The sequence below is a fragment of the Acomys minous genome, assembly GCF_964271855.1.
Source record: "Acomys minous genome assembly, chromosome: 5".
Taxonomy (NCBI): Eukaryota; Metazoa; Chordata; class Mammalia; order Rodentia; family Muridae; genus Acomys; species Acomys minous.
Window position 1 is genome coordinate 63,898,839 of NC_140494.1, and position 27,425 is coordinate 63,926,263.

At 39.8% G+C, this 27,425-nt stretch overlaps 1 protein-coding gene across 4 annotated transcripts in view; it reads right to left on the bottom strand.

The window, feature by feature from the left end:
- Positions 1–13,510: 13,510 nt before the first annotated feature.
- The window catches only part of C6 (complement C6), a 77,865-nt gene continuing 63,950 nt past the window's right edge, over positions 13,511–27,425 (bottom strand). For 3 of the 4 annotated variants that reach the window (XM_084783546.1, XM_084783548.1, XM_084783547.1), the window contains 3 exons: positions 22,955–23,045; positions 20,013–20,254; positions 13,511–14,140 (listed from right to left, as the gene is read on the bottom strand). In XM_084783546.1, the coding sequence (XP_084639672.1) occupies positions 13,959–14,140; positions 20,013–20,254; positions 22,955–23,045 (515 nt within the window). In that variant the 3' untranslated portion in view covers positions 13,511–13,958. The remainder of the gene's footprint in view (positions 14,141–20,012; positions 20,255–22,954; positions 23,046–27,425) is intronic. The other variant, XM_084783549.1, reaches the window with a different exon arrangement.

A 27,425-nucleotide genomic window follows, 5' to 3' on the forward strand; every position in this document is an offset into this window, starting at 1 on the left:
GCCCTGTCTTGAATCAGTGCATTACCAGAGAGAGAGAGAGAGAGAGAGAGAGAGAGAGAGAGAGAGAGAGAGAGAGAGAGAGAGAGAGAGCGCCCCTGTAGTCATTAAGTAGACAGTCTTGCTTGTTGTTTTTCACAATGCAATTTAGGACAGAAATCAAGTATAGTTTTAATGGCACTTCTAGCTTTTACTGAAATGTCAGAATGGGGCTCAACTGGTAGTCTGAGGCCAAGCATGAACACCTGTAGCCTTCCCATGTTGTGGAATGTCTAGTGTGGATCAGTCCTGAGGTATGAAAAATAAATTCCAAAGCTTAGGTGAAACAACTTGGAGCCACACTGTGCCCAAGAAAGAAGTACATTAATGTCTGTTGTTCAGAAAAATGGACTTGGGGGATAAAAATATTGTCCTCACTTAGAGTCTGTTGGAAGCTGGTAGGTGTTTGCTTTGCATCCATGACAGGCAGAGAAGTGCCAGAACACAGTTGTAAGAGGACCTGAAATGGGGACAATGACTGTGGCATGTGAGAGAAGCAGCTGTGACTGTTTTGGAAGAATGTAGGATTGTCTTTCAGCATTCCTAGACTATATGGACTCAGGTATAATATCTGCTGTTCTGTAAAGACTTTTGTGAAATCTGTTTTACTTCATGATATCCTCTTGAGACGTGATGATGCACAGTTTCCAGCTTCAGGTGTGCCTAAGATAACAACAAATTGTCCATATAGAATCTCTCTGAGGGGCCTGGAGAGATGGCTTAGAAGTTGAGAGCACTGCCTGCTCTTTCAATGGTCCTGAGTTCAATTCCCAGCAACCACATGGTGGCTTGTTGTATGTATGTATAATGAGATCTGGTGCCCTCTTCTGGTATGCAGGCATCCATGCAAGCAAAACGCTGTATACTTAATAAATAAATAATTTTAAAAAGTCTTTTAATTTATTTAAATTAAAAAGTGAATCTACTTGTTGTCAAGATCATTATACATAAAAATGCATGCTGTGACTGAAATGCTTAATGAGTGATTTTGCTAAATTTGGTCTTTAGCATATATTGATATATCTCCTTTGTTTTGCTTTCTTCTGCCTTGGTGAGACCTTCTTTATTTTCATGGACTTATTCTAAGATGGTCCTCTAGTCAGTCTTAGAATCTCTGATTTTTCCTGCCTCAAGCTAGATGCCTCTCAGGCAAAGAGTTAACTGTCTAATTGAAAATTGCAATTATCGTATTTCCTGTTGTAACATATTTGAGGATTGCTTTCACAGAGTTGATAGTCTGGAGATCTAGTTAAAATAAAAATTCCTGGGTTCCATCTTAAGAGATTTGGATTCATTAGACTTCCAATAGGAGCAAAGTATATGTTCTTATACTCGGGTTATTTGTGTTTAGTTTTCACAAGTTTGAAAATGTGGGAAATATTTATCTGAGAGTGTTGTAGCCCGACTTATATGTAATAATCCTTATGAGATTCTCTATATGCCTATCGTATAGTCAATGGCAAATATATTATTGTTACTACTTTTTAAATAACACTTCAGGTCAGAATGCCTGTGAGGAACACATATTTGTGCGTTTTCATGGGTCAAGGTCGCTGTGTCAGAATGCATATAAACTATCACTAATTAGAATGCTTGGTTTGGCTTTTTGTTGTTAAGGACAAAAGCTATAGTTTGTTGATTTAAATAGTTTTGGTTAAGAGATGCTACCTCATTATCTTTTGGGGACCATAGAGAAACATGTAGAGTTCATGTGGCACAGGACTAATTAAGATTAATTTGGTACAGATGACTTGCTTCCACCTTTGGAGAAATTCTAACTTGAATTATGAATTGCACACCCTTTAACTTGACATGTTTGCTATAGCCATCTCGTTATCTTCATTGCCTATCATTTCCTTTTCTATATTTCCTCTGTTCTTTAGTATCTTAAATAATAAACATTGTGGTGATATTGGGTCAGGGATAAAACATTTCTTTTAATGCACGGGTGTGGATTTCTGCAATTCCTGAATCTAAAGCTGAAAGTAGAGCTGGCCAATACAATTAACAGGACTAGAAGAAGAGGGCGTGAAAATGTTAAGATTAATTTTATTGTTTTAAATTATGTGTATAATGTGCATGCATGTATAGGAGCTGTGGATGCCAGAGGCATTAGATTCCACTGGGCTGGACTTACAGGTGTTTTGAGGCATGTTTGATGGGGGAACTAAACTTCTGAAAGAGCAGGGCATAGCTCTTAACCACTGAGCCATCACTGCTCCAGCCCAGACATGAAATTTAAAGCAGTAAAGTTTTAGGAAAAAAGGTGTGACAGCTTGTTATCTGACTGTATTTGCACAAACTAGGGAAGGGCATAGAGGCTTTAATATGCAGGGAAAGAGACAGATAAGAGTTTGGACTAGGGCTAGTGTTGAAGGATTCAGAACAGGAAGGCAGACAGCACACGTTCTGGCATAAGTTGCTTGTCTTAGTTTTCTTGATTGGGATTTTACTAGGTCGTTTTTTTCAGAATTTTAATATGCTATTTTAGTAGGTCTGGGGTGGGACTTAGGAAGCGATGCACTTATAAAGACTTACAAATGGTTTACGTGATCACCAGACTTGGGAGCTGTAGTGGTTTGAGTCACTGTCTCTCAAAGTCCCTGGGTTAAAGGCTTGACCCTACTTTAAGTGTGATTGGGAGGCAGTGGAAACTTTTAAAATCATGGGCTTCAGGTTCTTAGGAAGATGTCTCCAAGGAGGACTGTGGCTTTGTCCCTTTTTTGTTTAGTTCTTAGCTGTGGAGTGAGCACACATTTTTTTTCTTTTTAAATAAAATATATTGCATATCGTGCACTCCATTCCTTCATACTAGTCTTGTTTTTCAATCTCCATACATTGCTTTTCACAAGCTCCAAAACAACCAGCCAGCCAAATATGGAATATAATTCTAGGAAAGCAAAAATAAAAATTCTCTCTGCATTCATTATTTCAATTATTTGCGAGAGTGATGGAAAGTTTCTTTCTTTCTTTTTGTTTGCACATTTTTTTTTAAAAATTTTTTCTGGTCACACCCCTCCCTTGCTCATTCCCTCCTATCCTCCTGGTCCTACTCTACCAAAATCTTTTTTTTTTCCCTTAAAGATAGGGTTTCTCTGTGCATCCTGGCTGTCCTGGCTGTCCTGCACTCACTCTGTAGACCAGGCTGGCTTCAAGCTCACAGGGATCCACCTGCCTCTGCTTCCTGAGTGCTGGAATTAAAGGCATGTGCCAGTATGCTTGGCACTTGCCAAAAGCTTTTAACATAAGAATCATTGCCTGATCTTTATTCTCTTTACCGCATAGGCCCCGCCTCTTTTAAAATCGTAATCTTAATTCAAGCCCGTTTATTTCCTGAGAGGGTGGTGGGAAGTTTGAGGCTTGGCTGTGCCAGTTGCTCTGTGGTACTCAGGATAAGGCGATCAAACATACCCTCGCTCGTGTTTTCCATGCCCTGACTGTAGTCAGTTGGTACCCAGGCTGATTCTTTCTCACATGACCTTGCCCTTTGGCTGAGGAGGGTGAAGCCCTGTATTGGAAGCAGGACTGATGAGCGTACTCTGATATTTTAACCTGAGGCTTCGAGCAATGATTTATCTTTAACTCTTTTCTGCTTTAACATCTCACTGCTGTGCTTTCCTCTATGGAGTGAGAATCAAGACAAATGCATAATAAAACTGATACATGAGAGCAGGGTAGTCCTTCTGGTATTATTTTGAGGATTCTTGGAACTCTGCTCTCAGCTCACTTCATGGGATGAGTGGGGCCAAGCTATCAGGATATCTTCAGTTGTATTGGCCATGATTTTGGTTTTCTGCTTCTGAAATGGTTCATAATTAATTATAAAAACCTTAAACATCCCAAATCTATCACAATGGAGGACTTTTCAGTTAAAACAGGTGGCATAGACAGGCTACACTACCCCAAACGTATCTCTCCTGTCTCCAGAACCTGTGAGTACATTGCATTTGATGGCAAAAGAGACTGAAGAGATGATTTAAATCTTGGAAAATTATCCTGGATCCCCAAGATAGAGCTAGTACAACCACACAGGCTCTGGTGAGACAAAGTAAGAAAACAGTGTTAGAGCGGACAGATGAGTCACAAATGCAGAGGTTGGACAAAGAAAGAGACCCATGAGCCAAATGGGAAATGGAGCTGGCCTTCTACAGACTCCAAAAGGAGTGCAGTTTTGTTGACAGCTTGCCTTTAGCCCAACGAGATCCATTTTTTACTCTTCCCTACCAAACCAAAAATAATAAAGGAGGGGGGAGTTGTTTTGAGCTACTTTGTTACAGCAGCAATAGAAATCCAGTATTGTCAGGTGAAAATAGAGGAACAATGTGAAATTTCTAGGTGATAGTGTCTTGTACATCCTGGGGTGCTAAAAGGCTGTTCTTCAACAATGGAGGCCCGGAAGATCACTTTCCTTTCTTGCCCCCCCATTTCAGTTGCCCTTGGTCTGTGAAAGCATTTCTGATGATCATTGATTTTTGTTGACCTCATATTGACAGATGATCCCCAGTTCAGACTCAGCCCTGTTTTGTTCCTCTTCAATTATTCTTTTTGAAAAAGAAAGCAAACAGTATAATCCTTCAAAAGCCACAGACATTCTTTGGAACAAGTAGCAAAGTGTCACAGCAATATGGAAAAGTGAAACTGCTAGTTGTATGTAAAATGGTATGTGGATCATAAGTCATCAACTTCATGCAGGAAACTCAACCTCAAAGCTTTAAAGTCAACATGTTTGCTCAAAATCCCGATCTACAGGCTTGCACACAAGTGGGTTGTGATCGTCAATGCTCAGTGTAGAACCAGCAGCCCTAAGTACAGCCAAAGAAAACAAAAGGTTTTCCCCTTTTATTGAATTTAGGCTCTTTTTCATATAATATAACCTGATTATATAGAAGGAATTTCCCATCTCTTTATTCCTCCTAATTGCTCCCACCTTCCCTCCCCTCTGGATCCACCCCTTTCTGTTTCTCATTAGAAAACAAACAGGTTTCTAAGAGATGATAATAAAATATAATATAATAAGATAGAACAAAACCTGACACATTGGAATAGGACAAAACAGAGTCAAAAGAGCCTAAGGAAAGGAACAAGAAACAGACAGATGCAGCGACCTCCTCATTCATACACTCAGGAATTCTATAAAAATACTAAATTGAAAACCACAACGCATACACAAAGGACTTGTATGGTGAAAAGAATGGAAAAATTATATAAAAATATATAAATACATAAAAGATAAAAAAGGAGCACTGACACAACATGAGATTAGGTGAAGGGACTCTGGTCAGCCTTGCCCTTTTCCCCCATTCCCTCAGCCTTGTTAAAAACCATTAAATCTGGCTATTTGTATTTGTCAAACTTGAAGTAAACATCTTTTCTGTCTTCTTGGGTCTAAATTTCTGGATGAAATTCAATATCTATCATATCTCATCTCTATTAACTTAACTCCCTTATCTTGATCTAAAAAGATCTTATCCCCTAGCCAACTAAACTTGATTGTAAAACTAAACTATCTGGTCTTCAACACCCCTCAGAGACTTGAGAAGGAACAAAACTTAGATTCCTGAGCGAACCATTAGTGCAGGTTAGCAGCTTCCAAAATGAACAAAATGACTGAAATAGTATATGAAAAAAAAAAAAGAAAGAAATTTCCCCCATAACACAGAGAAATCTTTGTTTTCTTAATATTTTCCTATATTTATAAAATGAAATTTTTATTCTGTTTGTAAAAAGAAACAAAACAAAGCAAAAAAACCCAAACAAACAAACAAACAAACAAAACTCATTAGATTACATTCCTGAAGCTAGCCACAAAGATCTATTCCTTTATTTTGGTTACTTTCTCCTCTTGAGGTTCACTACCAAAGTTCAGCTATCAAAGTATTAAAGTCCACCAATCAAAAGTCCTCCTTTGATTCACCTAATTAACATGTCCAATTAAAACAAAACACCTCATCCTAACACTGGCTTTCCTCTCATAACTTTATAAATAAGTTACAAGTTCATAATTGTGCCTTGTGTGCCATGTCTATCAAAAGGCAGTTCTTTGTCCCCTGGGGACAAATACCCCTACTTCCTCTCCCTTGTTTCCTTCCTCTTCTCCTCCTTCCTCTGTCTCTGGACTTTGCCTCTTATTCTCTGCCCCTTGTCCCTCTGGGGTAAATAAATATCCTTTGTGCTGAGAACTTGGTCTTTGGGGTCCTGGAGCAATATACTTCCCTGGTATTAGGAACCTCCAGAGATGTTGAGTTTATTTTCTGTTGATCATCTGCAGCCAGACATTTAGGCTACTCTGAAGAACATTACATTTTCATTTGTAAGTGGTTTTCAATGGCAGATGATCCTGGGTTAGGGATGGGGCTTTGTGTCCATTTCTCCTTTCAGTTCTAGGACCCCCATCTGGACCCATGCAGTCCCTATGGATGCTGCTGCAGTCTCTGAAAGTTTGTATGTGTGCTGGCCCCATTGATTCAGAGGTATGGTGCCCTCCATCCTCTCTGGCTTTTACACTCTTTCTGCCTCCTCTTCCTCAGGGTTCCCTGATTCCTGATGGGAAGGATTTGGTGGAGACACCCGATTTAGGGCTGGGTGTTCCAGGTCTAACTTTACCCAGTTTATTGGGTGCCTATCAGTCTCTAACCAATTAAATAAACAAATATTGTAATCTATAGCTGTGATTGTGTCTTGCAGCTGCAAAGCCATTTCTCCCCCCCACTCCAAGAAAAAGTAAGTACTTATTAAAACATATCGTATATTCTGTATAAAATCACAGAGTTTTTATGATTCTGGTCAGTTACATAAGATAAAAAACAAACCTTATGTTACTCTGATTATATTCTTTTTAGAAGAAGAGTGGTGTATAGAGATGGAATTATGTAGTTTATACCACCTGGCTTAGCAGAAATTGGATATTGGTTCAGGTTGTTAGTTGTGCTTTTTTCCATGGATATGGCATTCTATCCACATTATGATGGAAAAGCCATGGGCTCTCGTTTTAACTTATTACTCGATACTTTTTAACTTACAAAACATTTTTAAAAATCATGGTGGATGGATTCATATTTCACAACTTCTCTCTGTCTGTTTGTTTTGTTTGTGTGTATGTGTGTGTGAATGTAGATGCATGCACACACACACATACTTTTTGTGTTTATTTACATAATATATTTTTCTCTGAGCCATTCGAGTATGAGATGGGTATGCTATTCCTTTGACTTACACATATTAACTGCATTATATGTATCCTAAGAACAAATACTCACTACAGAACTACTTTCAGTTATCTATTGCTATATAACTTGCCAATTTAAACTCACTAGTATAAAGCAACAGCTACTTTGCCCTTCTTGTGGGTTCTGTGAATCAGGAATTTGGAGTGAGAACATTGAAATAGGTTGCTTCTTTCTGCTTCATGCTGTTGAAAGAAAGATGCAACATCAGGTGTTTCACAGTCTTGGAATCTGTGAGTATTTGGAGACTTCTTTGTTAAAATAGTTGATAACTCATGTCTTTTTGTTAACACATATGAACTTCTCTGTGTGTCTTTGCATTCTTCATGTTATAGAAGCCTCAGTGTCATTGGATGTTTACTGTGCCATTCAGGGTACCAAGTTTTCTGTGAATAAGCAAAAACTTCAGTCTCTTTTTTTAAATCCGCAGCCTCTGAAGTATTAATATAACTTGTCATATGTAATGTGTATAGTCAGTTTAAAAACAAGGTATGTGCTGTTAAAAACAGTTACTTCTGAACTAAGGTATCTTTGAGTATAAGTAAATTCAATCGATAAAGTAAAGAGTAAATTTTGCCAATTAAAAAAAAAACCGAATGAGAAAATGCTTCTTAGATGTCCTCCAGATGAAGCCCCTCATCTGAGTCAATGTCAGCATACACACTTGTCTAAGCCATATGGGCAGGGAGATGGGGCCTTGTTGACTGCCTGGAATCAGTTTATATTCACTCACTGGGTCTAGGGCAGAGATTGGCAATACTCTCTCCTTAATGATGGTCATTCAATGGGGGTGGTGGTGAATGGAGTTGGAGAAGACAGGAATCTAAATACTACTAGCTATTGCAGATATATTAGATTGTAAGCTCTACCACACCATTGGAAATTAGAATAAAAACTCCTCTTCTACATTATAGTAAACGAATTCCAGAGTTCTTTAGAATTCAGTTTGGTAAGCATTCAGCATAAAACATGCTTAGACAATAATTTGGTAATCAAAATATATTAAACAAATTTAATTAACTCTACAATGCTTGTAAAAACAATAAACATTTCCAAGATTTCATAATAATATTTAAATCTGATAGTTTCCAAGAAAAGTGTTCAACAATTTGTGTCTTTCTTTTCCTTTCTGTCTTATCTGGTAAATTCTCAATACAAGGCTTTATTTCACCATTGTATTTTAATTCTTCTAATCAATTTCACTATGAGTTGATGGATGAAATTCAACATATACTTAAAATGAAATATCATTATGCCTTTATTCAATTTTGAATTCATTTTTCTATTTTTCCCTGATTACAGGCCATGTTAAGGAGCATCAGTTCCCGTTCTCAGCAAGGCCAAGAGAAGACACAGTATTCCAGAACACAATCTGAGGAGTGAAGAGATCATCTTTTTATGGCATCATGGCATTTGCTGAACACATAGCTAATATCACACAGGTAGGCTAGGTGAAGACATAACAAAGCATTACATTTCAGCAGCTGAAAACAAGAAACTGTTGTTGGTCACTGCAATTCTTTTTGTTTTGTTTGTTTTGTTTTTGTTTTTCCTTTTGCCCATTCCACATATCCACAGAAATTCCACAGAGGTCGGGGCTTAGTTCACATTAGTGACCAAGGGTCATAGAATGATGGAACACCTGCCATCTCAGCATGAAACAGGGTGGATGACTATGGGAGAGTCTCCTTGCCAACTCTGTCCAGAAGCTCGATTCCTCTTCTCTCTCTCTCTCTCTCTCTCTCTCTCTCTCTCTCTCTCTCTCTCTCTCTCTCTCTCTCTCTCTCTCCCTCCCTCCCTCCCTCCCTCCCTCCCTCTTTGTCTCTCTGTCTCTGTCTCTGTCTCTGTCTCTCTCTCCACAGCCACATTCCAGAAGGAGAAGTGGGCTGCTGTTCTGTCTTATTTTTATTACTTTTGCCTGAAGAAACTGGTCATAGGATAGGTTTATTTAAGCAAACAGCCACTCATGATTTGTTATCAATGTTGAGGTTTAGGCCTGGAGTTTGTGTGTACGTTTATATGTGTGTTCATGTATACATGGGTGCATGTGCATCTGTGTGAAAACTGGAGGTGGACAATGGATGTCTTCCTTTATCACTCTCCACTGGGGTCTCTCATTGAATCCCGAGGTCACTGATTCAGCCAGACTGATTAGCTAGCAAGGTCCAGAAATCCTTTTGTCTGGATTATAGATAGAGTATATATACTCTGTTTTTTTATGTGAGTGCTAAGGATCCAAATTCTGAACTCATGTTTGAGTGGCAAGAACCTTAATGGCCAGGCAATCCTCCCAGCTCCTAGGCTTGATCATTAAACTCAACTGGTTAGTATAAAATTTTTAACTTCTATATGACATTATTCGTATTTATAATACATAATAGTCACTCACTGCTTCCTACTGTATACAATAGTGGTTTAAATGTGCCCTCAGAATCTCTACATTAACCTTTAGGTTCATCTCTAATATCTGCATGATTATAAAGTTAACTCTTGTGACTTAGCAGGAATTTAGAATATGCTTGGAAATCAATGAATGAATGAATGAAAGTGAGGCTCACAAGTTTGGCTAAAAACTGCAAAACATGTCTCATGCTGAGTAAATTCAGATGAGGGAAGCTTGTACTCTCCAAGCTATCAGTCTGGGTACACAGAAGAATTAACTATCTGTTCTCACAAAAAAAGAAGGTAAAAATGAATTTTCACATCCAGCTAAAAAAATTCATGCCATTTGGATAAAATCTAGAAGAAAAAAAAATAGACTGCACTAGAATAGAGGCCAATAAAACTTACACTACATTTTAACAATACTTGTTTTCCTAGTCATTATTTTTCTAGGCATGGTTTTATTTCATTTTATTTTTGTTTTGTTTGAGAAAAGGTCTTAGGGGGTTCAGTTTGGTCTTAAACTTACTATATAGCTGAGAATGACCTTGAACCTCCATTTCCCCTGCCTCTATCCCCTAAGTGATGAGATTACAAGTATGTGCCTGGTTAAAAGCCATTTATATACACAGAAGTTTCATAGTCTGCTTTTTAAGTTCTTATCATGCTTATTAAAGCGATTTTAAAAAGATATCAGTGACCTCATACTTTGCTGTCATCTGGCATGACCATCGTTTATTATTGGATATTTAAGATCTGTCGTTGCTTGCTATTATAAATAATGTCATGACAAACATCGTTGATATAAATCTCTGTATGACTTTCTGTGTACCATCTGTTCCCTGGAGCCCCTTGATTGGTGACTTCTCCCTCCACTAATTGACAGTGGACATGTGGAGCTAAAACCGTGCAGCCAGGACTTGTCAAGAAGACAAATAGGCAAGCAGTGGCCTGTCTCACATGCATAGAGAGACTGGGTAGGACTCTGATTTTGCAGGCTGTTTGTTTGGTTAGAAGTAGGATGCCTCATTGATTCCACTTGCAGTGTGTTCCAAAACAACAAAGGTCACCCGAGAGGAAGCCGGCCACCTGGAACCCAGTTAATCAAGCTTCAGGCACTTTGGCATTCAAAAGCAACTAGAGTCATCACAATCCTTCAGATTCTCACTGAGGGTTAGGATTTACACAAGGACATGGATGAGGCGTAGCTTGTGGTTGATCTCTTGGAAACAACAGAGACTCAACCTTCGAAGTTAGCAGCACTGAGTGCAGTGGAAGTCTTTTGTGGAAAGGAGGAAGAACAAACCACCTAAAATACTGAGATCTTTACTGAAGATTGAAAGAGAAACCCTTTAGCTAAGTTGAAACTTCCTGCCTCTAGAGTACTGGAATTGTTAGACCACGTTCCTACAGGAACCTTGACAAGTTCATACAGTCCTTTAAAGTGGGGGAGTTCACTTATTTTGTAAACATATTCCAGAATCAACAAACTTAAAATCTATATTTGAAGAGGCCTGCTTCAATTTCAGGCACACAGAAGTACCCATTGCTATTAGCCTTGGAAGATCAGCCTCTTATCTTTGATCAAGTTTTTATTGAATCTTCTAGGACAGAGTTGGAGATGGCCAATCTAAATTCGAGGTATTTAATACACTCTGGTGCTGCTTTCTGCTTCCTGACGGTAATTTTATTACTACCTCTTAACACCTATTGTACTAAATTGCTGTATTAATATTAATATCAGAGTGTGAAGAATTCAACTGGTAAATGGTATGCAAATTAGATTAATGCAGACTTTAATGGGTTAGTGCACTAAAAAGGTTCGTGGAGACAAAAGTAACTGGAGAGGTAAAAAACCAACTCGTAATTAAAAGGGAAGATTGCTACAAGGAACAGAGCAGTACTTTAAAGCAAGTGTGACTGGTTTTCAATCAAAAAAAGGTTATTGCTGGTGCGATCTTTGATTAGCTATGGACGACAAAGAGCAAGTACTTTAAAAAGATTTATCCTTATGCATGTGCGTCTCTGTGCAAGTTTGTACATGTGAATTGCAGGTGCCCAAAGGAGTCCCAGAAGAGGGTGAGTTGGATCCAGGCACGTGCAGTAAGAAGGGTTGGGTAGGGCTGTGTGGTGATCGAGTCAGTGCATCCTTCAACCAAAGAACGTCAAGGGTGGCTGGCAATTATTGGAAGCTGGCAGAGGTAAGGAAGGATCTTAGGTTTCGGAGTGAACTGGTCCTTAAGACATCGTCCTTCTGATTTCTAACCTGCAGAACTGTCAGAGAACAGATGCTTGTTGTTTTAGCCAATAAGTTTGTAGCCCTTGCTTTTGACAGCCCCAGCTTTCACTGTCTTCTGTCAAATTTATTTCTGTTCCCATTACTTAAGTCTGGGACAGATCACATAGATATCCAGTCACTTTCTATTTTTAAAAATTGGCTCTGTTTTGGTCTTCTGTCTTACAGCTGATGTTCATTTCATAACCTAACGTCACCTGTGACCACTGCCACAGAAGTGGGATGTGCTGCAGCATGGACCAGCACCTTCAAGACCCTCTTAGAAACCTCATCCCCAGCAGCAGTGCTGATCTTCCATGGCTTGCACCAGGGCTCCCAAAGTGGCGGTCCTGACGGCAATGACTCAACCCCACCCGGGCTTGCTTGTTCTAGGAAACAGAAGCCGAAAGTCCTTTTCAGAAGGCCTTAATGGCTTAGCTAAATGCTCCTGACCGCTGCTGTCTGTCAGCACTGGATCACTTCCGACCACAACTGTGGTACCCCCACTGTCTGAGCTGCCTTATACCACCCCATGCCCCTATGTGACCCAGTAAGTGATTGCAGCCGGCTGTCTGCTCTCTACTGTCCAAGGCAGGCAAACAGTTTTTTCTTTCTTTCTTTCTTTCTCTCTCTCTCTCTCTCTCTCTCTCTCTTTCTTTCTTTCTTTCTCTTGGTTTTTCAAGACAGGGTTTCTCTGTGTAGCCTTGGCTGTCCTAGGCTTGCTTTTTAGACCAGGCTGGCCTTGAACTCACAGAGATCCACCTGCCTCTGCCTCCCAAGTGCTGGGATTAAAGGCATGCACCACCATGCCTGGCTGACAGTTTTCTTTTTGTTAAAGTGATTCTTTCTATCCACGGAAAATGATTTAAGATGGCCCCTGGCCCTGGTGGCTTTGGTCATACGGCTGGGGGTAGATATTTTTTTACATTCTTCCTCTTTCATCCAGAAGAGAGGAGGGGACTAGCACACCCACTGTGGATACTGCATACATATGCTAAAAGGCCATCCTCCCTCCGCGACTGGGTTCCTTTTCTCTCTGAGATCTTTTCCTAGTGGAGAGTTATGGGATGCAGAGGAAAACCGATAATGGCTGACCGGAGTAAGCTTTGAAGAAGTTTCTTGACTCTTGCAGCTGGCTCTCTTTAGGATGCAGTCCTATTTAATGCGCCCCATTCTTCAGTTGTGTCAAGAATGCTGAAGGCAGGAGACATACAAGCCTTTCCCTCTCTCACTGCCGGAAGCGAGTGGGTGGCGTGAGTGGGAGGAAGCGGGGCGTGCTATGGGAGACGTCCCACTCAACTTAATTGCACTAGGAAAATACATTTTCTCAAGGGTTCTTTCTTCCTCATTTTTCTCATTTCATATTATGAGATTTTTAGATGTTGTCAACATTTTACGATTAATGAAAGGAGGTTGGGCTGCATTTAATATGCAAAGTGTAGGAGGATTTCTATCAGGTGGCTGGGGCTCACAGCCTCCTTCGCTGAAGTGGGAGCCCCATTGAGGAAACTGATGGATTATTTGTGAAATGAATATGTGAAGTTTGGCTCTTTGTAATGTGTATCATGGACTCTGCAGCATTCTGCTTATCTATCTACTCAAAACATGTTAAGGATTTTTATTATTTTTAATTGTGAGGATAATGTTTGTCATAGGCTTCAAAGGGCCTCTTAAGTCCCAGTGTACTTCGTGTAATGTAGGACAATTTACCAGATTGATACAAACATTTTGGCTCAGAACTATGACACAAGACAACTTATGGTAGCATTACATGGGGGTGATCAAATGGCGGAATTATTGGGAGGGTAATAATATGAAGACAACACAAAAGAATTTTGTCCAACAGTTTATGGTTATGACAGTTTACTCTTTACATAATGACTTTAAAAAATTATTTCTTAGGTTATCATACAAAGTATGTCTTGGCATCCACGAACAGATGCGTTTCTATCCATTCCCTTTCCTCACCTCCTGTCTTTCTGCCCCTTCCTGCTTTTGAAGGCATTGCTTTTAAATAGTAAATTCATTTTTCAGTAACTATGCTAATCCAAACACCTCCCAGGGTTCAGTATTTCCACCTTTCTGTTTGCACACCTTACGGCTCCCACTGTGCAGATGTTTACTGTTTTCCCACGTGTTGAAGATCCCATTTTGACACAGTAGAGTTGATTTTCATCCTTGGAGCACTGTGTGGGCAACAGGCAGACACAGTTGGAAGTGTGGGCTGCAATGAAAGAGACAGTGTGAGTCATCGCAGACAATCCTTTGGGGGCTTGGTTTCACTTAACCCTTCTCCATAGTACTGAGTTCTTTGATGGCAATGAAGAGAAAGCTGAAACTAGAGTGACGTCTGAAAGTACCCAACAGTTGCAGGATGGGAAATAAGAATTTAAGACAACAGAATGTTCTCCTAAGCTAGCATGATTCCAGAACTGGGCCGTCTGACCTCTTCTCTGCCTCATGGTCCACATCCAAACAGGATTTGAGCTACTTCTCTTACTTGCTCTGTTAAACCATTATACAAAGTCTGTGATCTGTCCTGTCCTTTTCTCTGAGCACTTCTTATTAACATCATAGTTATTATTTATTGGACATGAGCTCTGAAACAATACATTATGCCAAGCATTTTACGTACTTTATTGAATCCCTAGTATCTGGTAGGGGCAGATATTATAAGTGACCCACAAGCCTCAGCATGTTGCTATTACCTTATGTCATATTTACTCTTTTCATACTTGAATATTACTTGGTTGGACCTGTGGTCTTTATTTTTAATAAATAGTGAATTTGGGTGAGTCTCCTATGAGAGCTGGTTTTGGGACATTTAAGCATTGCATAATTCATACAAATATTGTGTTCAGGAAATGGTCTTCTTTTTTATTTTGTTCGTGTGTGTGTGTGTGTGTGTGTGTGTGTGTGTGTGTGTGTGTAGGACAGAGGTTGCCATCAGGTGTCTTTCTGAATTGCTCTCTACAGAGGGATTACACTCTCCCTGGGATTACAGGGAGAGTGACTTCTTGAACTTGGAACTTGCATATTATAGCTAGTTTGTAGCCAACTGGAAAAGGTGATAATACTGAGAAAATCTCGTTCACTGTCAGAAGGAATGGAGTTGGAGAAGGCCAAGAGATTGTTCCACCTTGCATAAAAAACACTTCTCAGGTTTTCGGAAGGCACCATCACCACTCTCTGTGTCATTATGACTTACGTGCACCAAGTCTGTTTCTTTTCAGCACCTAAGAGCCATTCCCTCCCTGTCTAGCAGAGAATCCTTTAGCACTCAGTTCTCACATTTGTGCTCTCAGAAAATCCAGGTCAGAAGACTCCCCTCTGTCTCACAGTTCTCATCATACTGCTTTGCACTAAGGTGAGTCATGCAGGAATAGTTTAATGTAAGTTCTCCAAGGACTCTGCAAAATCCGGGGGAAACAGTCCTTTATGTTCTGCCTCTTCGCTAGACTGTTCAGAAATCTCCACAACTGGGATGCCAAATGGTTTTTTGCTGAATGAACTTCCCTTCCTGTTGGTTGGTTGGTAGTGGATATTTTTGAAATTCAGACAGAAGATTTTATATCCATAAAAAAAGACTCCCTAAGGGAGCCATTTCTTTTTGAAGTTTTCAAAAGAGAACATCTTACCATGTTGATATTTCACTTTAGACTCTTTTTTTAAGAAGTAATTTTAGATAGGGAAGGAAAGGAGTAGCAAAGAGCACACTGAAAGCACTAATATAGTTTAAGCAAGATGGCACTCAATTCAACTTAGTATTACCAGGACCATAACTTGCAGTGAGTAGGTTGGGTATAAAATATATTTCTAAAATTCTCTTTCTTTCTAAGTGCACTAGTTTGTGCTATTTGATAGTGCCACTCCCAGTGTAATTTGCTGTGATACTGACTTTTGAACAGTTAGAGACTGGAAGAGAGCTGGGTGGTGGTGGCAGCAGCGCATGCCTTTAATCACAGCACTTGGGAGGCAGATGCAGGCAGATTGTTGTGAGTTTGAGGCCAGCCTAGTCTATAAAGTTAATCTAGGACAGCCAAGGCTATTATACAGAGAAACCACATCTCCAAAAACCACACAAAAAATACTGGCAGAGAAGTAATTGGCTTCGTTCTGATTGGATATGAGGCCTAATCCACAGGAGTTATTTCATGCCTCCTATTCTAAATGTGGTTAAAAGCCTATAGCTGGGAAGGTCATAGCTTTAAGGAGCAGTGTGTGTGTGTATGTGTGTGTGTGTGTGTGTGTGTGTGTGTGTGTGTGTGTGTGTGTGTGTATTTTATCCCTGGTGTTGTTTTGTTAAGTGCACAGATTGTCAAACTGACTTCTAAATATTTATTTTTACACCCATAGGTTAGTGCTGCTCTTAACCTTCGACCAGGAAGCCTCTTTTTGCCATGCACAGTCAATATAGAGAATAATAGTAGATAAAAGTGCTGAGTATTGGACACTTTGAATTCTCACTCCTAAATACGACATTTATATCATCCCACCCAGAAGGCTCAGGGACTATCAAAGAAGAGAGGATGGAAAGAACGTAAGAGTGGAGAGGAGTGCTGTGAGATTCTGTCTTCTGAAAACGCTGTGGCCATTGCACTCATAAGCTCAGGGCAGCTCTAGGTGCCGCATTAAGACAGACATGAAACAAGCCAGTCAAAAGGGAGAGCGGCTCCTGAGATAAGGAGCTATTGGAAAGTGTTGGCCTGCTGGGCGAAGGAGACTCCTTTTTTCTGTTGTGTGTAGCTGTTGGTAGGCTGCCCCGTGCAGGTGGATGGTCCCACAACAATGCAGGAAGCAGGAGCTAGTCAGGGGGCTGTGGATGACGACAACAATGATGATGATGAGACACGGGAGTATGAGGGGCGACACTGGGAGGATGGCTAAGGAGAGTGAGGGGGGAGTGTGACTTGCATATGGTGAAGATACATCGTACACATGTACAAGGTTACCAAAGAATAAATAAAAATAGAAAGTTATTCTGAAGTGCTTTTAGTTACTTGACTATGTATAGAACCAAAATTATTCTTTTAATTATATAAGTAAATTTTTTTATTAAGAAATGCTCAAGAATTAGCTTGATTACCTGTAAACACTCCATTAATTTGAGCAATACTGATTAAATATCCAAACTTTTTACTATTTCTTTTTTAAAAAAGAACTTCTGTTCATACAGTCTGTGGACAATCAGTGACAGGATACTAGTAAAAAAAATGTATTGACGAAGTTGTATTGCAGCAATTATTTTCAAGTCATGTAATTCGAAAAGAATAATTCATGGAAAATTAATAAAACAAAATCTTTTTAAAGGAAAAATTCCATAAAGACCTTCCTTCTTTAGAAGGAAGAAAGCGAGATGACCTTAAACATCTCTCTAAATCCTGTCTTATCCGTTTAAAAAGGTCAGAGGTCATTTAAAAGATCATCTGGTTGTCCAAATCCATTTTACTTATTTTTCTTTTGGTAGGAGGAATTTTGAGACTGAGTCTCACACCGTAGCCTAGTTTGGTTTGGGAACCACCATTAAGCCCTGGTTGGTCTTGAATTCATCAAATCCCCCTGCATCAGTATTTCAAGCCCTGGGATTGCATGTTGAGCGTCCATGACAAGCTCTCTCTCTATTTCTGACAATAATATCCTTGTATTACATTTCTCAGTGAAAATGTTGGTATTTAAATATAGATAGGATTCTGTGTAATACTTGCAGCTCTTTTCTACCTCATATGGTTTCTGAGAGAGATGTCAGATGGTTTATGTCAGTGGCCAAACAGCTAAACTATGGCTATTATAGGCTTTATCTATATGAGATTTCCTATGACCAGAGCTGGGCGATGCATAAAATGGGGCCCTGTTTTGTGTGTCTTGTGTGGGACTGCCCTGTTCAGGTGGGGAATGGAGGTATTCTATTCTCCTGAGTGAGGGCTCCATCAAACGACCCCATCTTCCCTGCCATGCGCACAGCCTGTCGCCTACCAAAGATGATGACTTTGGTCATCAGTTTTAAACTGATCAGCAGGAGTGTGGACTTGGGTAAGATGTTTCCCCTTCTCTCAGAGATGGAGAACCTTGGTCTGGGAACTGAAAGGAGATACTTAGAAGGTAGTTTTAGTTGGAACAATGCCACAGGTTCCCACTGTGTGCTTTATTTCCAAATTTCAGGTACATTTCTTGAAAATGTGCCATAAGGGGAATCTGGATGCCTATTTGATTCTGTTAAATCCTAATCTCTAACTGTTTTTTTTATAAATTGTGTGAAATGGTCCACTTCAGGGGCAGATGGTTTTCTGGAGTGAATGCAGTGTCACAAGGACTCTGCGTCCTTTCAGTTCACATGTGTGATGCCAACAGCAATGCACTTAAGGAGAACTTGAAGGCAATGCCACATCTTAAGACTAAATTGACAGGTAATAGAGAAGTGACAACTACAAGGCTTGGTGACAGTGTCAGTGGGTGAGTAGCACTTGTGATAAAGTGGAACATATCAGCACAAAAACACTTCTGGAAAGCAGGTTAATGCATTGTGTCAGCTACCATTTTGTGTTTTAAAAATATTATTTATGAAGCGGATTTGGGAGGAGTTTGGGGAAGAGGAAGAATATGATAAAAGCATACTGTAAGGAATTGTCAATGTATAAATAAAAACATCATCAAATATTACTCACCTTTAAGTTTCATTTTCTAAGGCATATGTTAAAAAAATAATTTAAGATTAATAAAATCCTTTCTGATAAATTTATCTGTCATAAATAAATTAATACTGTGTATAATACCAACATACCATGGAAAAATTAATCTAATTAAACACTGGATAAGTAAATCATGTTTAATATTTGCACATGGACATTTGTAGACATTAAAAATTATATGAGAATAATATCAGGAATAGAAAGTTATATTTATATCATGCTATATAAATGAACACAGTTTATAAAGTATTATATAAAATGTGTTCCCCTCTTATCTTTTGTGAATGGGTATTATATGCACTGCAACACCTGAGATGTGTGAGGCACAAGGGACAATTTTTTTTTGTGGAACTGGCTCTCTTTATAGTGACTCAAATGAGTGAGAATGTCAGTACAATATTGGTAGTTCAATTTCAAGCAATTTTGAGCAAATAGTCCTTTCTGGCCAATAGGAATCATTTACTCCCTAAGCTGTGCTCTGAGAATGAATATCTACCTCTGGGTGAGAAAGGACACTATCTGATGGGTCACAGATTTTTTTTTTTTTTTGTGGACGTCTAGTTGACCTCACAGTGAGAAAGAGAAAGAGCAGTAGAAGATCAAAAATTGTTCCATAGGGGAAAACCGTGCTCAAGTCCAGTGGAACCCTGAACGTGGGCTCAGGATGTCTGAATAATACTACCAGTCCTGCATAGTGCCTGCCAGTTTACTAGTAGAGGAATTAAAGAAATCTGAGGAAAAAATTTCAGCAGTTGATATCCATATTTAAACCCATCTTATTAGATAGCACCATTGGCTCAGCTGAGTACCAACGAACAGAGAACAATGAGATAATTCACATGAAGACTCTTCAGCTGGGCTATGGAAGGGGCTGCTGGAAGCTGGAGAGCAGAGCAGTGTTCTCTTGATGCACTGGCCCCCAACCTTCTTATTGCTGTGGCCTTTCCATACTGTTCCTCAATGTTGTGGTGACCCCCAACTATACTACTGCTTCATAACTGTATTTTTGCTCTTATGAATCGTGATGAAATATCTGGGCTTTCTGACAGTCTTAGACAACCCCTGTGAAAAGGTTGTTTGACCCACAAGAGGACCATGACCCACATGTTCAGAACCACTATCTTACTGGGATCTAAGGATAACACTGTCCACGAGAGTAGGGCAAGACTGGAAAGATATACACCTGAATTATTAAGGCGGTTACTTTAAAATTGTGGTTGGTTATCTTTTAACTTTTTTTTGTTTAGGTCATTAAAGTTTTAGGAAAAAACAAATAACTTTTGATTAAAGTCAGGTTACATAAAGTAATATACATATAAACATGTGGTACAGATGTGCAGGAAACACATCATGTCGTCTGAGGAGAACTGAGCGAGAGCATTTGTCTATATATTCACCACAGTAGCTTACCTGAACATTTTTCCCAGTCATAGCAGGTGTTATAGCCACAGGCCACCCTCTGTGTGCTGTTCAATGCAAGCTTCAGCCTCTCGAGACCCCATTCTAACTGTGGGCCTTCTTGGCAGGAACCAGTATGTACAAAGTGGAACTGGTTGTTGTTCAAACATTTTTCAGCCAAAAATTTGCAAGCAGATGAAGTGGAGTACTGGCTGGATCCCACATCAAATATACAGAGATCTTCTGAGTAATCGCTGTGCAAGGGAAGAAGCAAGTGCTATGACTGAGGGCAGGATACTACAGAGGACATGTATAGATGACTCGCTACTCAAGTTTTCTTCACCAGTTTCTTCCCACTGTCAGTGTCTCTCCTTCCAAGCCCCCTCCCAATCTTGTCTTGTTTCTAAAACTCATCTTTTTTAACTTCCATCTCAATCTTGTTAGTGCTTGCAACTGACTCAAGTCCGATCAACTGAGTAACCAAGATCGTCTGTGATTAACTCCAACCAACTTCCATGTTTTATTATCCCATGTCCCTAAGTAACTTTTTATTGCCTGCCAACTATATCAGTTGAATTCCTACACTCTTAAGATTGTTTTCTAGCCAACTTCCATCAGAGTTATATTCTTTCTGTTTTCTACCGATATCAAGTGTGGTTTTGGCTTATCCTTGTCAACGTAGCCCAGGATCTCATTGCAATTCTAAAATACTAATTAACTGCTGCACTAGTTTTGCACAAGCCGCTCAGTATCTCTATCACTATATCATTTTAAATGTGTTTGTGCTGTGCTGTGCAGCACGAGGCTGTGAATCATTCCTTGGCTTCATCTCCAGAGATGAGGACGAACCCTGCTACTATGAACGTAATGCAAGATTGGTTTTTCTCTTCACTGAGAGGACAAACTTCTTTGCTTACTGCAAATCTGAATTCTTCCTCAGATGTAACAGTCAGGGCACCAGTGTGTACCATCTTTTCAGAAAGTAGAGCTTATCTCCTGGAACAAAAGGCTACTTTCTCTGTTCAGAGGAAATAAGGCGTGGGATAGCCACTCTCAACACCTTCACTCCTAATAAAGGGAATTGATTGGGATGGGAAGGACTGGAGGATTCAGTGCAGCTGTGATGGGCTCTCAGGAGGTAGTGTATGTGCGTAAGATTTGGTACTGCACAGGCACAGAAGGAAGCTTTCCCTATTGAAAGGACACTGTGGCTACTGTGAGTTCTTTCCAGCAATCGCCAGGAACAGAACTCCAAAAGGAAAAAGCCATTTGTGGAAAAAATCTAAGGAGCTTAAGTAGAGCCATCTTTGGGCTGATAGGTGTTGGTGGGATTATAGAGAAGAAGACCCACAATGCTCACCCTCAAGTGATGGAGACCTAGCACTTATAAATGTGAACTCAGATTTGTTCGGAGGAGCCTGAGATCTAATGAGTGTTAAAAGTGATACAATAGTGTGTAGTCTGTTACAAGTTTATCTTACAATATTCTTCCTGTTACTATCTCAGGAACTGAGTCTAATTTTATTCAGAGAAAGTTAATAAGATGAAAGAAGTGGTGGATTTTCCAGTAAGACAGAACTAAACAAAACAAAAATGTTTTCACTTGTAGTCTTCCTTCTTGCTCTAGCAGAGTAATCAATCTCAGACCATGAGATAATTTTAAGGTGGCAAAACATATAAAAGGCAGGAGTTTCTGTCTTACTTGAAATGAGAGACAGATACATTAGTTACTTTTCTACTGCTGTGATAAAACACCAAGACCAATAAAGCTTATTTTTAAAAAGAGTTTAATTTGGGACTAACTGTTCAAGAAGGTTAGAGTCATGGCCACCATGATAGGCAGCATGCAGGCAGGCATGGTCCTGGAGCAGTAGCCGAGAGCTCACATCTTGATCCAGAAGAGTGAAACAGAGAGAGCTAACTGGAAATGGTGTGGGCTTTTGGAACCCCAAAGCCTGCCCCCAGTGACAAACCTTCTTCAATAAGATCAAATCTCTTAATCTTTCCTGAACAGTTCCACAAACTGGGGCCCAAGTATTCAAATATCTGAGCTGTTGAGGGCATTCTCAATCAAACCACCACGACTACCATGCTTTGCTCACCATTTTTGTGAGCAAATAAAGTTTTATCAAGGAATGCTACTTGGGATTTCTTTTATATTCAGCTGAGATGAGTCCTTAAAATTAAGAAGCAATATGGACATCACCTGGGAACACCTATTTTTCTTCTCTATGCTTTCTGCTTCAAAGTGAAAGAAATAATGTGTGTGTGTGTGTGTGTGTGTGTGTGGTGTATGCATGTGTGTATGTGTCTGTGGGATGTGTACATGTTTGTGTGTGGTGTGTGTGTATGTTTGTATGGTGTGTGTGTTGTGTATGTGTGTGGCATATGTATATATGTATGTGTGTGGTATGTGAGTGTACGTTTGTATATAATGAGTATATATGTTTGTATGTGTGTATGTGGTGTGTGTGTGTACTCCACACTAATGATACTTTCTACTATAACTTATTGGACTTACTACCTTCAACTATACTCAGTAAGAAAGGGAAGACTTTGACACGGTTGAGTTTGAAAGTTTTAAATGGCCAAGAATAATTTTTAATACAAAATTAGACTGTTTAAATAGACAAAAGCAGCATCAACTTAGGGAGTCAGGCTGAGACATAATTTAAAAAAACCTGACTCCCAGGAGGGATATATGAGAAAGTTTGAAGGGAGAAAAGTGGAAGGGAAATGGCCTAATTATATTATAATTTCAAAAATAAAATAAATAATTAAAAAGAGCATGCCATCCCAATAGGAAAATGCATATTCAACTGAACATAGGGGTTTCAGTTGTGTGCAAATTAATGTCTCATGTTTGTGTGTCACGGTCAGCTTCTCCATTAAATTGGCTATACGAGGTTGATTTCCTTGTTTTGCAAACACACTTTGGAGTGTTTCATACATACCTACAGTCTTCTTCTGGAGACATACAAATGCACTCGGATCCTGATTGCTTTTGTCCTGGTTGACAAAAACCTTTTGATTTTGTTAGAATATCTGAAACAAAAGAAAAGAGAGGAAAAAGCTCAGTGTCCTTAAGAATTGCAAGTGATAAGCTTGGACTTAGGAGAACAGGCTGTAGTGAAGGGTTCTTGTTTATCTGCGGGATTAGCTCGATCATCGTGGTCTCTTCTAAGTAAGCTGCTGTGAGGTATCTCATCTGAACGGTCCTTTCAGCTCACCCCTGTTGTTACTTTCCAACCTATATTTGCTGTTGAGCTTAGAAAACTATGATGAAAACCAGAAACGGTGGGATTTGTCTTTCAGATATTTATGGATCGTTTGTGATGCTCTGGGTACTCTGATGGGTTCTGGAGACTGGACTGAGTGAACTGTGTCGCATGTTCTGTACCTTGCAGGGGCAGATAGATGTTGACCAAACAAGAGTGATAATACACTGAGAATTGCTAACGATGTCAGTGTTATTAAAGGGAAAGCATGCAATTAGAGAAATTGATGTTCCTAGGAAGGTTAGGAACAGTGACATGTGTGTAGCAGGGAGAGAGTCGGGAGACTGTTGGAAGCAGAGGGAACATCACTTATGAAAATGTTCAAAACGGAGACAGCATGCGACTTTCCTGGAACTGGGAGGAGGCCAGTGTGGCTGAGCCCAGAAAAACAGAAGCATGCAACAAGATGTAGCCCCAGCAATGGTCCATGATGGGAGTTAAAGACCATAGTAAGGTTGTTCCCTCTTTTTTTCCAAGCAGAATCTCTGACGGTTTTTAAGTGAGGAAGCATGTGTGACAACACCAGGCCTGGGTTTTGAAATCTAGATGGGCTCTGTGTTCTGTGGAGAGGTTTAGAGAAGAGGGCTATGGTACATAATCTATAGTGCAACCATAGTGATTCAGGTACAAAGGGATGATAATTTAGAACAAGGCACCAGAAGTGAAGGAAGAGAAAAGTAGATACATTATATGTATGTATGTGGCAAGCAAGGATGAAGTATATGTGGATGAGTGTTAAAATAAATTCTGTTAATGCTGTTGTGAGTTCTGATAGCAGCCAAGCTTCATCCTAAGTGTCTAGCTTACATAAAGAGAAGAGACAGTGGGACCTTTCCTGAAAGAAAATATCAGAGGATGGTTCATTTCAGGCAGGGAAAGATGGTGGATCAAGACCTCTTTCTATTCACGTTGAGGTTGTGGTATCCTTAGAATATCCAAATAAAGGACACTTAGAGGAATTTGAGTTTAGAGCACAGCAGAGAAACCTGTGCTAAGGCTTAAATTTATTAAATGTATTAAGGCTGTAGATGTGAGTAGGATTCCCCAGCACAAGAGTGCAGAGTGAGGTGGGGCAGATCTGAGGCTAAGGAAATTCCTGCATTTAATGGTCTTGCATAGGCAGAGACTGTGAAAAACAAAGAAACATCTCGGGAGGATGGAACTGAAAAAAAAAAAAGGCTTGTTGCTGGCACTGGTGCCCACCTTTAATCCCAGCACTCAAAAGGCAGAGGCACGTGGATCTCTGAGTTTGAGGCCAACCTGTTCCAGGACATCCTGTCTCAGGCATAAAAACAAAACAAAACAAAACCCACCCAAACCAAATCAAAAGCTCTACCACCAACAAAAAATGATGTGTGTTGGAACATACATACAGAAATTCAACATAGTTGAAACTTGCTGGGAGGTCAGAGAATACAAGAACAAACACAACATCTGTGAAATCTAGCATTTTGGCACTAACTAAGAGGATCTTGTAATTTGGTAGCGATGTATGTGTATGTGTGTGGGTAATTGCTTTAAAGTCTGATTTTTATATAAGATGAATGTAGCTATTGACCCATGTATATAGTCTGTGTACTATCATTTTATGGTTAACAAAAAAGGCACAAAAGAAGAGGAGGAGTCAGGGTAGGGAAAGGAGAGCTCTCAGTGAAAACAGAGGAAGGAAAAAACAGCGGTTCTTTGGTGGGTCTAAAGGGGTTCAGTTTGATAGTAATTCATGAGAAAGGGGAGAGTAATTTGGACCAAGGTTCCCAATAGAACTGAAGAAGTAGATTCATTTATCTCAAGAGTGTATAAACTACTATAACAACGGGTTTACAATTGAAAGTATGGGCTGTCTTTTAAAAAGGCAACATGGATCAAAGAAACTGTATACCATACTGACCTCAACTGGGAAACATAAGGCAAGATTCCCAAAGAAGTATGTTTGAGCTAAGATGAAGAACTGAATAGTGTCTGCATGGATGAAGGGGACTAAAGTGGGCACAAGACACTTGAGGTATACTATCTGTAAGGAAAAACCTTTGATCTCTTTGTTTTCAGTAAAGGATAGCCCCAAGATATTTAGAGTAGCTGCATTGGATGAGCCAAGCTTCCCGGAGCTAGATATGATGCATCACCACGCACAGGACCAGAATGCCTTTGTGAACAAGTTAATTGTCAAGACAGAAGATGAAAAACCATATGTAGATATCCATTAAATCACATGGCAGAACAGGAGATATGGCTCACAGTTTCTCACTTAGCCTATTATGCACAAGATTGGATGGGACGAGGTTTTTGTTGGAGACACAACTGGATACTGAAAACACTTGTGGGGTTCCTTCCCTGCTGCTGTTTCCATTTCCTACCACCATCTTATTTTGGAATCCCCATTTCACCTGGCAAAATGTTGCCATGAACCTAGATAAATTTGGAGGATTGTAACTCTAATATGATAAGTAATATGAATGTCAGGAGAGATGAGTGCGATGTGTTGCAGCTATGCAGATTTACACAGACGTGGAAGAGGTTCCCCATTGTTTCTTACACAATTGGTCTGTTCTCTTCTCACACAGCATAGAGGCGGCTCAGAGTCATGCACTGCTTGCAGGGAGAGATCAACCTTCAAGTGCTGAGGACCACTGTCTAGTCACTGTCAGTTTGAAGTGCTCTGTGAACCACACATGAGCTTTCTGTGGGAAAGACTATAAGCTTTGTCACAGGTAAAAGCAGTCTTGGCAGGCTTTACCCTTGTGCACCCCATGAATACTTTGTGACAGACTGAGTGGAGCCATCCTGGGCCTGGAATTCAGGAAGCAGACCTGGGGACTCCACCTGGACTATTGTCTTTCTAATCGACCCTCAATGGGAGAAGGAGACCTCCCTTCCCATGTAACACAGGCAGATGGGGAGGAGAGAGCAGCAACAGGTTCAGACCCGGCTTGAGCTCATGTGGGTCAGCGAACAGGCTGGACCAGCACGCAGGCCAGCGAGACACCTAAGGACCTGTCCCGTGGAACGGATACCGGAAAGTTCACTCTTTTTTCCCTTTAACCTTTTTTCCTTTTTGTGTAAGCTAGTTGGGTTGTATAATAAAGTTTAATTGTTAAGAAACAGAGCCTACAGCTTTTATTCTTCTCTGGTTCTTTAGGAGGAAGCTGCTGCTGGTATGGAGCAGGCCAGAAGACCAAACTCAGGAGCAACGTAAAGGCGAATACTTTTAATCTTTGCAATTCTAAGAGCAGGAGAATTTTCTGAGGGGCTGTTTACCAGGCTGGTCCTCAGAGGAAGGAAGAAAGCGAATGTGCAGGACAGTAATGCTAAGTATCTGAAAAAAACACCTTTTCATATGGGAAGACCAAAGAGTCTGTCTTTGACCAAGTGACAGCCTAAAAGTGTCTTTACCTTACTTAGGCTATTATTTTTAATCCTTTCCTTTCTTTGACTAGAGTCTTTCTATTACTGCCTTGGAAGATAGAGTATATAAGATATTTTATTTTCTTTATCTAGATGTAAGACATCTCTTTATTTGCTTACAATTTAAATTTCCAAAGACAGAGTTGGGTATGCAGGTGGTATGTATTATGTATGTGTGTATGCCTTTATGTATGTATGTATGTATGTATGTATGTATGTATGTGTGTACACCTACTCTTACAAACAAAATACTACTCAGAACATCTTAACTTTGGAATCCTGTAATATTCAAGCACATCTCTTTTTTTTCTGACATTCATATTATTTACTTATCATTATTATGATTAGGAGCCTGTGATCCAAGATACAACATTCACCTGACGTCCTCACCAGTTCCCACAGGATCCATGTGAGGTTAGTTGAAAGGTTAACTCTCTCCTTTTCCTTCAAATATTATGGGAGCTCAGAAGAAAACAAAGGAGCAGGGCAGCAAGGCACATAGGGAGTTAGCAGCACTGATGAATAAGCTTGGCCTAATTTTCCCATTGTGTGCCTCTCTTCTTTTAAAAAGTGAAATTAGCCTAATAGCTTATTTCAATGCATCTTTAAAGATTCTTATTAAAAGTGAGACATTACTCAAAAGAACAAATACCACATGCTTTCTCTCATAGGAGGAGATCTAAGTGGAAGGGACTGGATACAAGAGAGGATAATGACCTGATGAAAGATAAATAATAATGTGTTT